This window comes from Rhinolophus hipposideros, assembly GCF_964194185.1.
Source record: "Rhinolophus hipposideros genome assembly, chromosome: 15".
NCBI classification, from domain to species: Eukaryota; Metazoa; Chordata; class Mammalia; order Chiroptera; family Rhinolophidae; genus Rhinolophus; species Rhinolophus hipposideros.
In genome coordinates, this window is record NC_138061.1 from 9,616,125 (window position 1) to 9,628,346 (window position 12,222).

General features: G+C 36.7%; 1 protein-coding gene across 2 annotated transcripts in view; it reads right to left on the reverse strand.

Annotated features, from left to right (window-relative positions):
* The window catches only part of INPP5F (inositol polyphosphate-5-phosphatase F), a 75,378-nt gene that overhangs the window by 11,725 nt on the left and 51,431 nt on the right, over positions 1–12,222 (reverse strand). For both annotated transcript variants that reach the window (XM_081073993.1, XM_081073994.1), the window contains 6 exons: positions 10,531–10,655; positions 9,664–9,741; positions 8,609–8,729; positions 7,269–7,397; positions 4,149–4,266; positions 2,569–2,767 (listed from right to left, as the gene is read on the reverse strand). In XM_081073993.1, coding sequence (XP_080930119.1) covers positions 2,569–2,767; positions 4,149–4,266; positions 7,269–7,397; positions 8,609–8,729; positions 9,664–9,741; positions 10,531–10,655 — 770 coding nt within the window. The remainder of the gene's footprint in view (positions 1–2,568; positions 2,768–4,148; positions 4,267–7,268; positions 7,398–8,608; positions 8,730–9,663; positions 9,742–10,530; positions 10,656–12,222) is intronic.

Consider the following 12,222-nt stretch of genomic DNA (forward strand, 5'->3'; position numbering starts at 1 on the left):
ACTGGACAAACGAATCTGACACGGATGGCTCTATTTTGTTCACCAACGACCACAAGGAAGAAGAGGAGGATGAGGATGTGGTGAATGTGCTTTGGCAGTAAAATAGGCTGTGGGATACTTTCACAATCAAACAGCACTATACCATCTGAGAAAGAACTAGAAGACAAAAACATCTTGCAGTGACATCTGAAGATGAGAGGCAGGGAATCCAAGAACAAATTGGAAATTAGGAGATTTAGCCGAAGCCCACAACTGAAGAGTTAGAGCAAGGAAATATCCTAAAACAAAAGAATGAAGAATAAAACAAGAAGTAAAAATAGAACCAAAAGACAAACTCGGCAGAAAGCTCGGGCTGAGACCCACAGTGGCAGAGCTACGTGCATGAAGGATCTTGGTGTTTAATGAGTGTGGAGAGGTCACTAGTTTGAGTGTGACCACAAGGTACATGAAGCGCTGGGCCAGGTTAAGATCTACAAACAAGGCAGCAATAAGTATAGAACTAAATGGACTCAGAAGCACAGAAACGGAAGCACGCAAGGGTTCCATCGTCCGTCATGAAATGTGAAACGATTTGGAAACAGACACTGATCATCTTTAGAGGCAGCACCACTTACTAAAAACCTGACAATACACTGGAAGTTGAAAGCTTAATTTGTGGTGGAAAGCTTAGAGTGGGCTCCGCTTTTTTGTAGAGTGCTCCTCACTTGTACAGCCCCAGTGGGGCCAACGAGCAAAGGGAAAGATGCAGTGACCATAGCTGTCTATCGTGTGTTATTGCTGTAAGTTATTCTTGGTCAGGAGCTTTCACCAAAGATGAGCAGGAGACAATCCTTGGCTCCCTATTTCTGAAAGTGTGGGATTAAAGAAAACAGAGGAGGGCAAATGCTGGGCACTAGAGAGAGGTGGGAGCCAAAAATAAAAAAATAGAGAGAGAAGCATTTCATCAAGTTAATGAAGAAAAGAGACAACTGTAGCACGATTGTATTTCTGAGGTAGGCGCTTGGTATCTGATATTATGAGATTGAGAATCTAAGTACCCCACAAGGATTTGTTAAAGACCTGATCCTAGAAGATTAGCTGTTTCAGCATCATTTTGGTGCAATATAGTACAATTAACTTACGTTGTGCCAGAGAGTACAGTTGCCACAAAGAAGTCTGAGTGTTTTCAATCATTTTTTTCTTAAATGCAAGAGACTTCTACTGACTTTTAATACTGTGTTTCCCCCAAAAGAAGACCTAACCGGAAAATAAGCCCTCGCATGATCTTTCAGGATGACATCCCCTGAACATAAGCCCTAATGCGTCTTTTGGAGCAAAAATTAATATAAGACCCGGTCTTATTTTCGGGGAAACACGGTAAGCAAGGGTACACGAGTTTCATTGCAAATTTTAAATAACATAGCTAAATGCACTGTACATTTTTTAAAATACTCCTAACCCAGGTTACCAATTTTACACAAGAATAACAGGACTAGAAATCAATCAGATGGAATGTGACCTTACAAAATGGTAGTCAACTTTAGAAATAAACCTTTTTGGTCTCTCCCTATTTCAATTACCTCCGAAGTACAAATAAAAGAACTCGATCTAAGGAAGATGAGACTGACAATCAAGACACCTTTAAAAAAAATAAAGTGCAAAGTTAAAGCTCAAGCAAAATGCAGGCATGACAGCTGCAATTATTTCCGAATGAGAATTAAAAGTACTACCTTTTTTGGGGGGGTGCTGCATTAAATTGGACTGCTATTAAAAAAGAAACAACTAAGGTACATGAATCAGAAACTTTTTACCAAATGGATTATAAGAGCACAGAAATTTTCTGCTAAGTTACATGTGAGAACAACCTCGTCTCTCATTTTAAGAGTCTGCAAATTGCATCCATACAATGCAGTATTGACTACCAAAATGAAATAATCCATGAAATTAATTAAAGTCATGGAAGGTTTCCCTATGAACCGACAGTCAATATTTTTAAATTCATTTTAACATATGTAAATAATATTTCTCATTCAGTTGTCCTTTCAAGCTTGTCTTATACCCCTTTTATTACAAATACATGAAACATAAAATAAGGCAAAATCTAAATACAGCCTTTTAGTCTCAGAGCTTGGTCTAGAATTTTCTGAAATATTTCTAATTCCTAATATTGAAAATTATAATTGGATTATTTTGTTAAAAAATGTTAAGCATTACTTGAGCTATTTACTTAAAGAAAGGTCAGGCCCACTTTGCACAGTCAAAGTAACTAGCACCAGTGTACCTCTAGCTACACTCAGTTATGCGTGTTCACCTAATAAACCTGGATTCAGAGGGGGAATAATCCACGCTGCCAGCTGCGAACCACAGTTTTACAGTTTGCTTTTTATATCAAATATTGCATTAAAATATTTCTTTTCGTTACTGAGGTTTTCAGTGCCCCCTTCATTATGCACCCAAGTGCCTCAGTTAGCTTGCCTTGGTACCAGCCGTGTATTTGAAAACTGCCATGCAGCACGCATCCATGCCCACATCAGTTAGGAAAACTTAGCATCGGAAATTTACATGTTACCAGACACCACTCCAACTCACCTGGGGTCACAGTCAATGAGGGCCCAGCCCCCATGGAACTTTTCATTATCAGGCAGCAATAACTTCATGTAACTTTGTAAGAGCTGGCTAATTAGTTCCTGGTGGCTCCTCTGATTTTCCTTATGCAAAGCTTCATGCTCTTTCTCCTTGTTAAATATGGAGTAAAGGTCTTCTGTCACTGGAATGCCTTGCATCAAATCTAGAGTAGAAAGTGTTAACATCTATCATCCTTAGTATACTAATATACGCTTTTAAAAAACAAAAGAGAATGTAAGACCTAAAACCATAAACTGGTATAAGAAAACATAGGCATAAGTCTTTGAGACCTTGGATTAGACAAGTCTTGTTTGTTTTTTGTTTTTATTTTTTTAAGATAGGACACTAAAATCACAAGTAACAAAAGTAAGACAAACTAGACATAACCAAAATTAAATTTATGTTTCAAAGGGCAATATCCTGAAATTGAAAAGACAATTCACAGAATTGTGGCACGTGGCTCACGCTTGAACAAATCATTATAACCCCATTCCCTACTGTTGTTTGGAACAAAGAGACAGGAGAAGGCTTCTGGGAGAGACCTACCACCATTGGCCCTATAGGGGAAGCAACAACCCAGGCTGCTACTGGCCTCTCTCTCTCAACCTTGAAGAAGAGATCCAGCTTGAGAATTAGAATGAAGCTGATGCTGTGGATGGTTGACTGCAGAGAGGGACAGAACCTGAGTCCTCAAGGACATAATGAATCACTAGATCAACCAGTAGAAAAAAGGTATCTTATTTTTCCTTGAATAAAGTGCTGAAATCCAGTTTTTCAGTCAGCATGCACCCTATCTATGGCAAATGAACCAAACTTCTTTACACCAAACTTCTCAAAATCCTCAATGGCCTGTGTCTAGGCCCTACTATTTCATGTATAAATAATAAGGTTAAAAAAAATAGGATGTAAAAAATATTCTCAGAGACCATAAAACAAGCGGTTACATTTGGTTCTAATCCAGAATACTCTATATTTATCTTAATCCCATAAGGTAATATTTTAATGAAAATTAAATTTAAAACACGCCAAGCCATGAATTCCACTGGGTAATCTACCTTCCATCTACTCTTCCAAAAAATGATTAAGAATTCGTTAGGATAATCTCTAAATTTGATACCCTAATATCCTGTTACATCATGCTTATGGAAAGGATAGTGTATTTGTCCACAGCAAGAACATACAATAAATGTACTGGAGAAAAAGAAAATCATCTCATTACATCTCTCAGCCTTGAGTGATGGAAAAACAAATAGAATATGGAGTTTTCAGTTGATGAGGTTTTAGGGTTCCTTATTCCATACTCCAGGAGCCTCGACTCTACTTTCTGTTATATGAAGAGCAAACTGACAAATATGTATGGAAATGAGTGGTTTCTTTTGTTGCTCCAGCCTAAAAAATTTGTCAAATTCTAAACTTCTAAAAATTTGAATTTGATGTATTGGGTAATAGAAATATAACTATGTCAATAAAGTTGGTTTCTATAAAACATTAGTCACAGAAGAAATGACAAATGTTAAAGAAAGAAAGGCATTTATGTTCCTTACCTATAACAGCTTGCCTATAAGCATCCTTAAATCGATTCAGGTAATATCTATTTGCCGAGTTAACACCGTCTTTCATAACTCCTGCCAACTTCCTTTCTCCTGTCCTTGTAAAGTCACCCTGCCAAGGAAAAAGTCATTTTGACAATTTATTCAAACACAGTCAATGTGGGCTTTCAATTCAAGACTGGAATCCTTTAGGCTTTTATAATTTCCAAATAATGTAGTTAAATTAAAATATCTACTAGTATTTGACTCTGACCGAAGCATGTCAAATAATTAAACATGCTATTTGTAGCAACAAGTCTTCACAGTTATGAGGCACTTTAAGGTAAACACATACGTGGCAATCTATAGAATTTCTAGAATTTACAGGTCAAAACTTATCATATAACAAACAAAACAAACCAAAGATTTTCAAGCCTTAAACTGGTATGAGAGTCAAAACCCACAAACTTCTGATGTGGGAGAATTTGGACAGCTCCCTAGAGTTTATTATAATGGGATGTGACCTTCGTATGTGGATATGTGCATATAAAGAGTAAAGGTTTCCATACCTCGCTGCATGTTACAACCCTTGTAGAATGAGCCAGTGAAGATTTCTGTATGTTGACTGTATATCCTGCAACTTTACTGAACCCATTTATTAGTTCTAACAGTTTTCTGGTGGACTGTTTTTAGGATTTTCTACATATGAGATCATGTCCTCTGCAAACAGACTTTACTTCTTTCTGTCCAATTGGGATGCTTTTTCTTTCCTTTTCTTTCCTGATTGCTCTGGCTAGAACTTCCAGTACTACGACAAATTGGAGGGGTGAGGGTGGACATCCTGATCTTGTTCCTGCTCTTAGAGGAAAAGCTTTGAGCTTTTCACCACTGACCATGTTAGCTGTGGGTTTGTCATATATGGCCTTTCTTGTGTTGAGGTATATTCCGTCTATACCCTTTTGGATTTGGTGGACCTGTTGATGCTGAGCATAAAGGGTCTTCCAAATCTGATTGTTTTGTGTTTTTTAGTAAAACCAACACAGAATAGATGAAGCAAATTACCATCGGTAGTCATGACATCAACATGAGCTTCGATCATGGTCTGCCATTTTTTGACCATGGGGCACATTTTGTCATGGATAAGATCCATGCCATGGAAATTAGTCAGGCAGTTTTTGCCCTGAACATCCTTAATAATTAGCTCGAATTTTCTAAATGCAACTTCATCATTCTGCAGATTAGCTAGGCTCACTTCAAAACACAACCCTTGAAACCATTAGATGAGATTTTGGTTGCTTGAGTTCTTGTGACTTGTGGTTTCCCAAAGCCTTATATTGAACATAGCTGGTGCTTTCACATCATACCAATCTTTCTTAGAAAACAAGTCAGTCACTTTTTTCTTGGCTGCCTGTCATAAGGCACTTGTTCTTGCCAACTGCTATGGTGCTGCTCGGAGCGCCAAAAGACGATCATATAATTTTTTATCTTTCATTCTATTAATGCAGTTTGTCACATTTATTGATTTGCATATGGTGACCTATCATTGCATCCCAGAGATAAATCTCACTTGATCATGGTGTGTGATCCTGTTAAATTTGGTTAGTATTTTGTTGAGAATTTTTGCATCCATATTTATCAGGGATATTGGCCTCTAGTTTTCTTTCCTTACAGTGTCTGTATCTGGCATTGGTATCAGGCCCTCAAAAAACGAGTTTGGGAGTGTTCTCTCCTCTTTTATTTTTTGGAAGAATTTGAGAAGGACTGTCATTAATTCTTCTTGAAATGTTTGGTTGAATTCACTAGTGAAACCATCCGGTCCTGGGCTTTTCTTTGTTGGGAGATTTCCACTTACTGAGTCAATCTCCTTAATCACTGGTTTGCTCAGACTTTCTATTTCTTCATGACTCAGTCTTGGTAAGTTGTATGTTTCTAGGAATTTATCCCTTTCTTCTAAATATCCACTTGTTGGCAGGTAATTGTTCAGAGTAGTCTCTTATGATCCTATACATTTCTGTGTTATTAGCTGTAATGTCTCTTTCGTTTATAATTCTGAGTCCTCTTTTTTTTTTCTTGGTTAGTCTAGCTTAAGATTTGCAATTTTGTTTATTACTTCAAAAACATCAACTCTTAGTTTTGTTGATCTTTGCTTTGTTTTCCTATTCCCTATTTCATATATTTCTGCTCTAATCTTTATTATTTCCTTCCTTCTGCTAACTAGGAGCTTAGTTTATTCTTCTTTCTCTAGTTCTTTGTGGTGTAATGTTGGGTTGTTTGAGTTCTTTTTTCTCTTAATATAGGTATTTATAGCTATAAACTTTCCTCTTAGGACTGCTTTTGCTTCATTCCGTAAGTTTTGGTATGTTGTGTTTCCATTTTCATTTGTTTCAAGATATTTTTTATTACCCTTTTGATTTCTTCTTTGACCCTTTGATTATTCAGGAGTGCTGTTTAATGCCATGTATTTGTGAATTTTCCAATTTCCTCCCGGTATTGATTTCTAATTTCGTATCACTGAGGTAAAAAAAAAAAACCCTGATATAATTTCCATCTTCTTGAACTTGTTTAGATTTGTTTTATGGCCTAACATATAAATCTATACTGGAGAGTGTTCTGTGTGCACTTCTGAAGAATGTGCATTCTGCTGTTGTTGAGAAAGAGGTTAAGTGACTTGCCCGAGGTCACAAAGCTAGTAAGAGGCTGGGCTGGGATTCAAATTTAGAGGAGGAAAATTATCACACTAGGGACCAAATCCCATCAGCAGACATGTTTTATTTTGTCTACATAAAATTTTAAAAATCCACTATTTCACATAAAAGTCCAGATTTCCAAACGGGAAGATCTAGCACTGGGCCTCCATCCCTGTGAGGAAGCAGCGTAACAGCATAACCTTCCCGAGACAACATAAGCTCTTTCTTAGGTCCACACAGCCCCATCTCTCCCTTCGACCTACTGGGTCGCCTGAGTCACGTTACCTGGCAGGAATATGAATGTGTGACCCTTGCCTTAGCCAAACATTCCAAAAAGGAGTCAACTACATGGACCTGTCACCCACATATCTTTCTCTCAAAAACAAAGATGGTTCTAAACCACTCTGTGTCCCACAGAATGATCCACAAAAGCTCTGCAGCTATTTACCTTCAGAGCAGCTGTCCCAGCGTACTGCCTGCTAATGGAGTCACCATTGTTGGCCCACATGATCTGATAGATCCGATTGCATTTCACTGGTAGTGGCTGCTCCGGGGGCATCACACCTAATTTTTTCAGCTAAAATTAACACATTGGTGGATTAACTACATAAGCCAGGAAACCACAGCATAAAATGTATACTTTGCAGAAAAAGGAATTGTGTTCATATATAATTTAGGATGTCTAAATAAAAGAAATGGTGTTTTCAGACTTTTTCAAAATAAACCACTACCTTGAGAGATAATTTTATGAATAGCTACAGGAGACAGAATCGAATGAAATATTTACCCTGTTTTGGTGTAATTTTTAATGTGTAGGCTCATGTTATATTTTGTCTGTTTTAAATTTGCCTATGAAGTGAAACTACCAAAAAGCGCACATCAAAACAACAATAACACCAATAGTAACAGAGCAATAATTGCCTAAAAAATGTTAAATCTGGGCTAGGGCTAGGGTTCCAAGAGCTTTTTAAACTAATTATCTCAGAACAACCCTATGCAATCAGTACTCTTTTTACCTCCATTTTAAAGATAAGGAGATGGAAGTTTGGAGAGCTTGCATTCTCCCCTGGGGTCAACACCTACTATGTGGTAGAGCCAGGGCTGGCACTCAAAACCCTGACTGTTTCACTCACATCCTCAAAGGACAGTCACAGGTTCTGCCAAAAAAAACCTAGAAACCACTCAAGGAATTTCTACCTTGGGAATTTGTTAGTCAGGTGTTGGAAGACTGAAAGGTCTAAAAGGGGACACTGAGTAACAGATGTAATGACTGCAGGAAGCAGTTGTCCCCAACTGGGACATAAAGGCAAGAGGCTGGTTCTTGGTGCCAAAGGAACTGACAGCCCCAGAGATGGCACTGATGACAGGCATATAGCACAGGTAAAGAAGCTTGTCCCTTTTTCATCCTCAAGCCTCACGGTCTTCCACTAGTGCCCGCTATTGGCAGAGCCAACAAGGAGTCAGCTGGCCAAGCAGAAATGTAATGTACAGACTCCCAGTTCCAAATACAGAAGGGAAGGTTTTAGAGATGAGAGGAAAAAAGGAAATGACCATACAGTGCCACCCAATAAATTTTAAAATGGCAAGCCTCACATTTTTGAGATGAGTACTTAAGAAAATGCTACTTGATTCAACTTATTTCTAGTGGAGGTTGTGCTTTCCAGGTTTTAATGCAACAAGGATGTTTGTACGCTATAAAAGTTCTACAGAACAAAGATTTTAGTTATTTCTTTACACAAGAAAAATAATTAAAAATGAATATTTACAATCCGATGGACTCCAAATTACCTGCTGTTCCATGACCACCCGGGCGATGGCAGCTTGGACCACGTTGGTGCGATCCAAGCAGTCCATACAATTAACTCGAAAAATGCCTTCTTGTTTACATATTACCCCAGCTTGATCAACCCTTGTCAAAAACAGTATGGGATTATTTTACAATATGAAATACTTTAATACATTTTCAAAAATCATAATTTTTTACAGTATCACAATAAGAACAGCACTGGTTATCAGTTTGCTTGGAAAACTATTATATGGCATATATTACTGAGTCCTTTGTAGACACTATTGTTAATTTGCACATAACTCAACAAGGAAAATATTAAATTCCTATCTTGAAAAAACAAACAACACTGAGGTGCAAAGAGTGACTTACGCCATGTCACACAACTACCAGGCAGACCTGACACAACCCCAAGTTATGCTTTTCTACACATTTAAAACCAGAAGGCACTTTCAGAGACCATCCTATCCCTCCTTGTTGACTCCATGTAGAAATGCAGCTAAAACAGCCTGGACTGACCAGTTCACTTTACCACCTAGTGAGGAGTCGTGCAACATGCCTTGCTCATCTACTTTTTCTGGCCACTTGGGGCCTTAAAGTCTAATCGCAAGTCCTCTCCTGTCCTTCAAGCCAATTTCTTCTTCCTATATCTCCCTCCTGCAGTCTGAGAATCATCATCCTTCTCTGATAATTTTGAAATGCCTGGAAACTGACACCAAGTATTCTCAGCCTTCCTTCCCGTGTTAGGGACAATGAGAAAAAGAACAAATGGTAAATGTATACCATGAAGCATGAGAAGGAAGTAAAGAATAGTCATACAGCATTTCTTTCCACTTTACCTGACTATCTGACACCTTTTCCCTGTTCAAAGCTAACATTACCTAATGACTAACATTCTCTTGAAACACAGAATAAGAATTGGGAAGCAAAACAAGAAAAACAAAAACGTTTTCTCAGCTTGCTGCTATTATTTTAATACTTAGTGGTACTAAACAAATACACATTATTTCACAGACCAAGAGTTTGTCAAACTGACTTCTTAGGAAATAATACCTACCAACACCACTTCATGTCAAGAATAATGTCATAAATGGCATCTGTTAGTGTTTGAACATTCTCAAACTTCATTCCTCGGCTAAAATACAAGCCAAAAAAAGAAAGAAAAAAATCTTTAATAATAGTTCTTTTTTAAAATTTAAGATATGCCATTTAAGGTAGCATCTAAAAATTAAAGAAAATTATAAATACATGTGGTTAACACTACTATAAATTCTATAGGCAATTATATAAATGTTTATAGCTAATCTGCGTTGTGGAAGAAAATATACTTAAGAATATACTAAAACATCAAAGGCATCAAAAGCTTCTCTCCCCACCAAAATTTCAATACCTAGGTAAATGAACCCACATTAGAGCCACAAGGATTGTGACAAGAGAACCTTGCTTTCAGAATACACAGAAGTTAAAGTTACCATCAAAATGATTAACCAATTGTTGTCTTTCCAGAACAAATTCTAGTGAAATTTATCCACAGGGAAAGAAGTATTACTAACAGAGTATGAAAACAAGCCTGCAGGATGATTTTTAAGGAAAGGAACACTATTATTCCTGCCAGGCTTAGACTCAAGCAGAAAGGAAAAGTTCCAGAAATTTCTCAACTGAGAATAAAAGGAAAAAATGGAACTCTAAGTCTCCAAGTCATTTTGCATCAGAGAAACTAAATATTTTAAAAAGAATTAACTTAAATTTTTGGCTAAAATAAAACCCATAAGAAAATTAAAACTAAGTAAACAAACGATATTCCTTCCCTTTCTAACAATGAGAAGAAAATTTTCTTCCCAATTAAGAGAAACTAACATGCCCGTGGCAGCATCCGCCACAGACATTGGAACTGATCAAAACTCATCTCAGGAAGCCATCTTACCAGTGCTCATGGAAGTCAAATGAAACGTAAGTGAGATGTGAGTTGTTAAAAAGCAACACCTGCTTCAGGTAAGCGTCACCAATAATTTTCTCTCTTCCTGCCTGGTCTACCAAGTTAATAATAACCTGTGAGAAGAAAGAAAAAAATTCAGTTTAATCTGATGTAAGAATCATAATCTGATTTACTTGGGATTATGTTTTAGAAATATTTTATAGCCATGCTTAAAAATTAATCCACTCAAGCATCAATTTTTTCCTATAAAATTAGATTTTCATTTGTTACATTTAGGTTTATGAGAACTGCTACATCAATGAAATTAATAGCTTTTTTATGCATTACACATTTACAATAACTAGAATACATAATGAAAACAAGGTCCTTTAGAATAGCAAATATTTAAAATATCCTGAATACTTTTTAAAGAAATATACAAGACCTACATACTGGACACTATAAAATTTGCTGAAATACATAAATGGAATAAATGGAGATATACTATAGTGCTAGATAGCAAGATTCAATATTGTAAAGACGTCAGGACTCCCCAGATTCATCTATATATTCAACAATCCCAATCAAAAATTGATCAGGACCTTTCTACAGACTTGACAAGTTAATTCTAAAGTTCATCTGGAAGAGTAAATATGTGGAAAAAAATGTGAAAGCTAATAATAATACAGGAGGACTTTTCCCACTGGAGAGCAAAACATACTCAAATCTATAGCAATTAAAACTTTGGTACCAGAGTAGAAATAGATGAATGACTCAACAGAACAGGACAGATGGCCAAAAGACAGGCCTATGTACATCAAGAATTCTAAGACATGATAATATTATCCTGGGAGAAACATGGACTATTCTGTAAACGGTATTGGGAAAACATCTACATAGGGAGGACAAAAACTTACTATAGCTCCCTACATTTTATTATACACAAAATAAATTCTAGATGCAGTAGTGATTTAAATAATTTTTTCTTCAAGTTATATAAGAGCTAGGACAAAATCTGGGATGATATTTCCATAATTGTAAGATGGGGCATGACTTTCTGACCATACAAAAAAACAACAGAGGGCATAAAGACAAAGATGGACAAATGTGACAACGTAAACATTTAAAACCTCTGTGCACCAAATGACAGTATAAGCAACAACAAAAGTTAGCAACAACTAAAAAAGAACTCCCTAGGGGAATATATCTGCAGCATAAAAAAACCAATAATATAAATTCAGTAAGAAAAAAATGGGTAAACGATACAGAGGATAGTTACAAGAGAAAATCCATAAATAGCCAATAAACATGAGACTACAACTTTGTTAATCAAAGAAATACAAATTTTAAAACAGAAAACTAGTTTTCACCTAAACAAGGCAAAAACTGACTACTATCGACAGCACTCGTGAGTCTGTGGGAAATGGGCACTGGCTCTCATGGTTGCTGACAGTGTGAACTGGTGTGATGTTTTGGGGAGCAAGAGAATGGTAGACACCAACTTTCAATACATACAGTGTTTGATCCAGCCATTTCACTTCTAGAAATGTATTCTCTAAAGCATACAGGATATATAAAAGCTGTTTTCTAGAGAATTTTTCTAATAGCAAAAACTATACCCTAATGATCCACCAATGGAGAAATGGTTAAAAAACAGCCATGAGATATTACGTGAAAACAGTTGTAGAATAGTATATATGG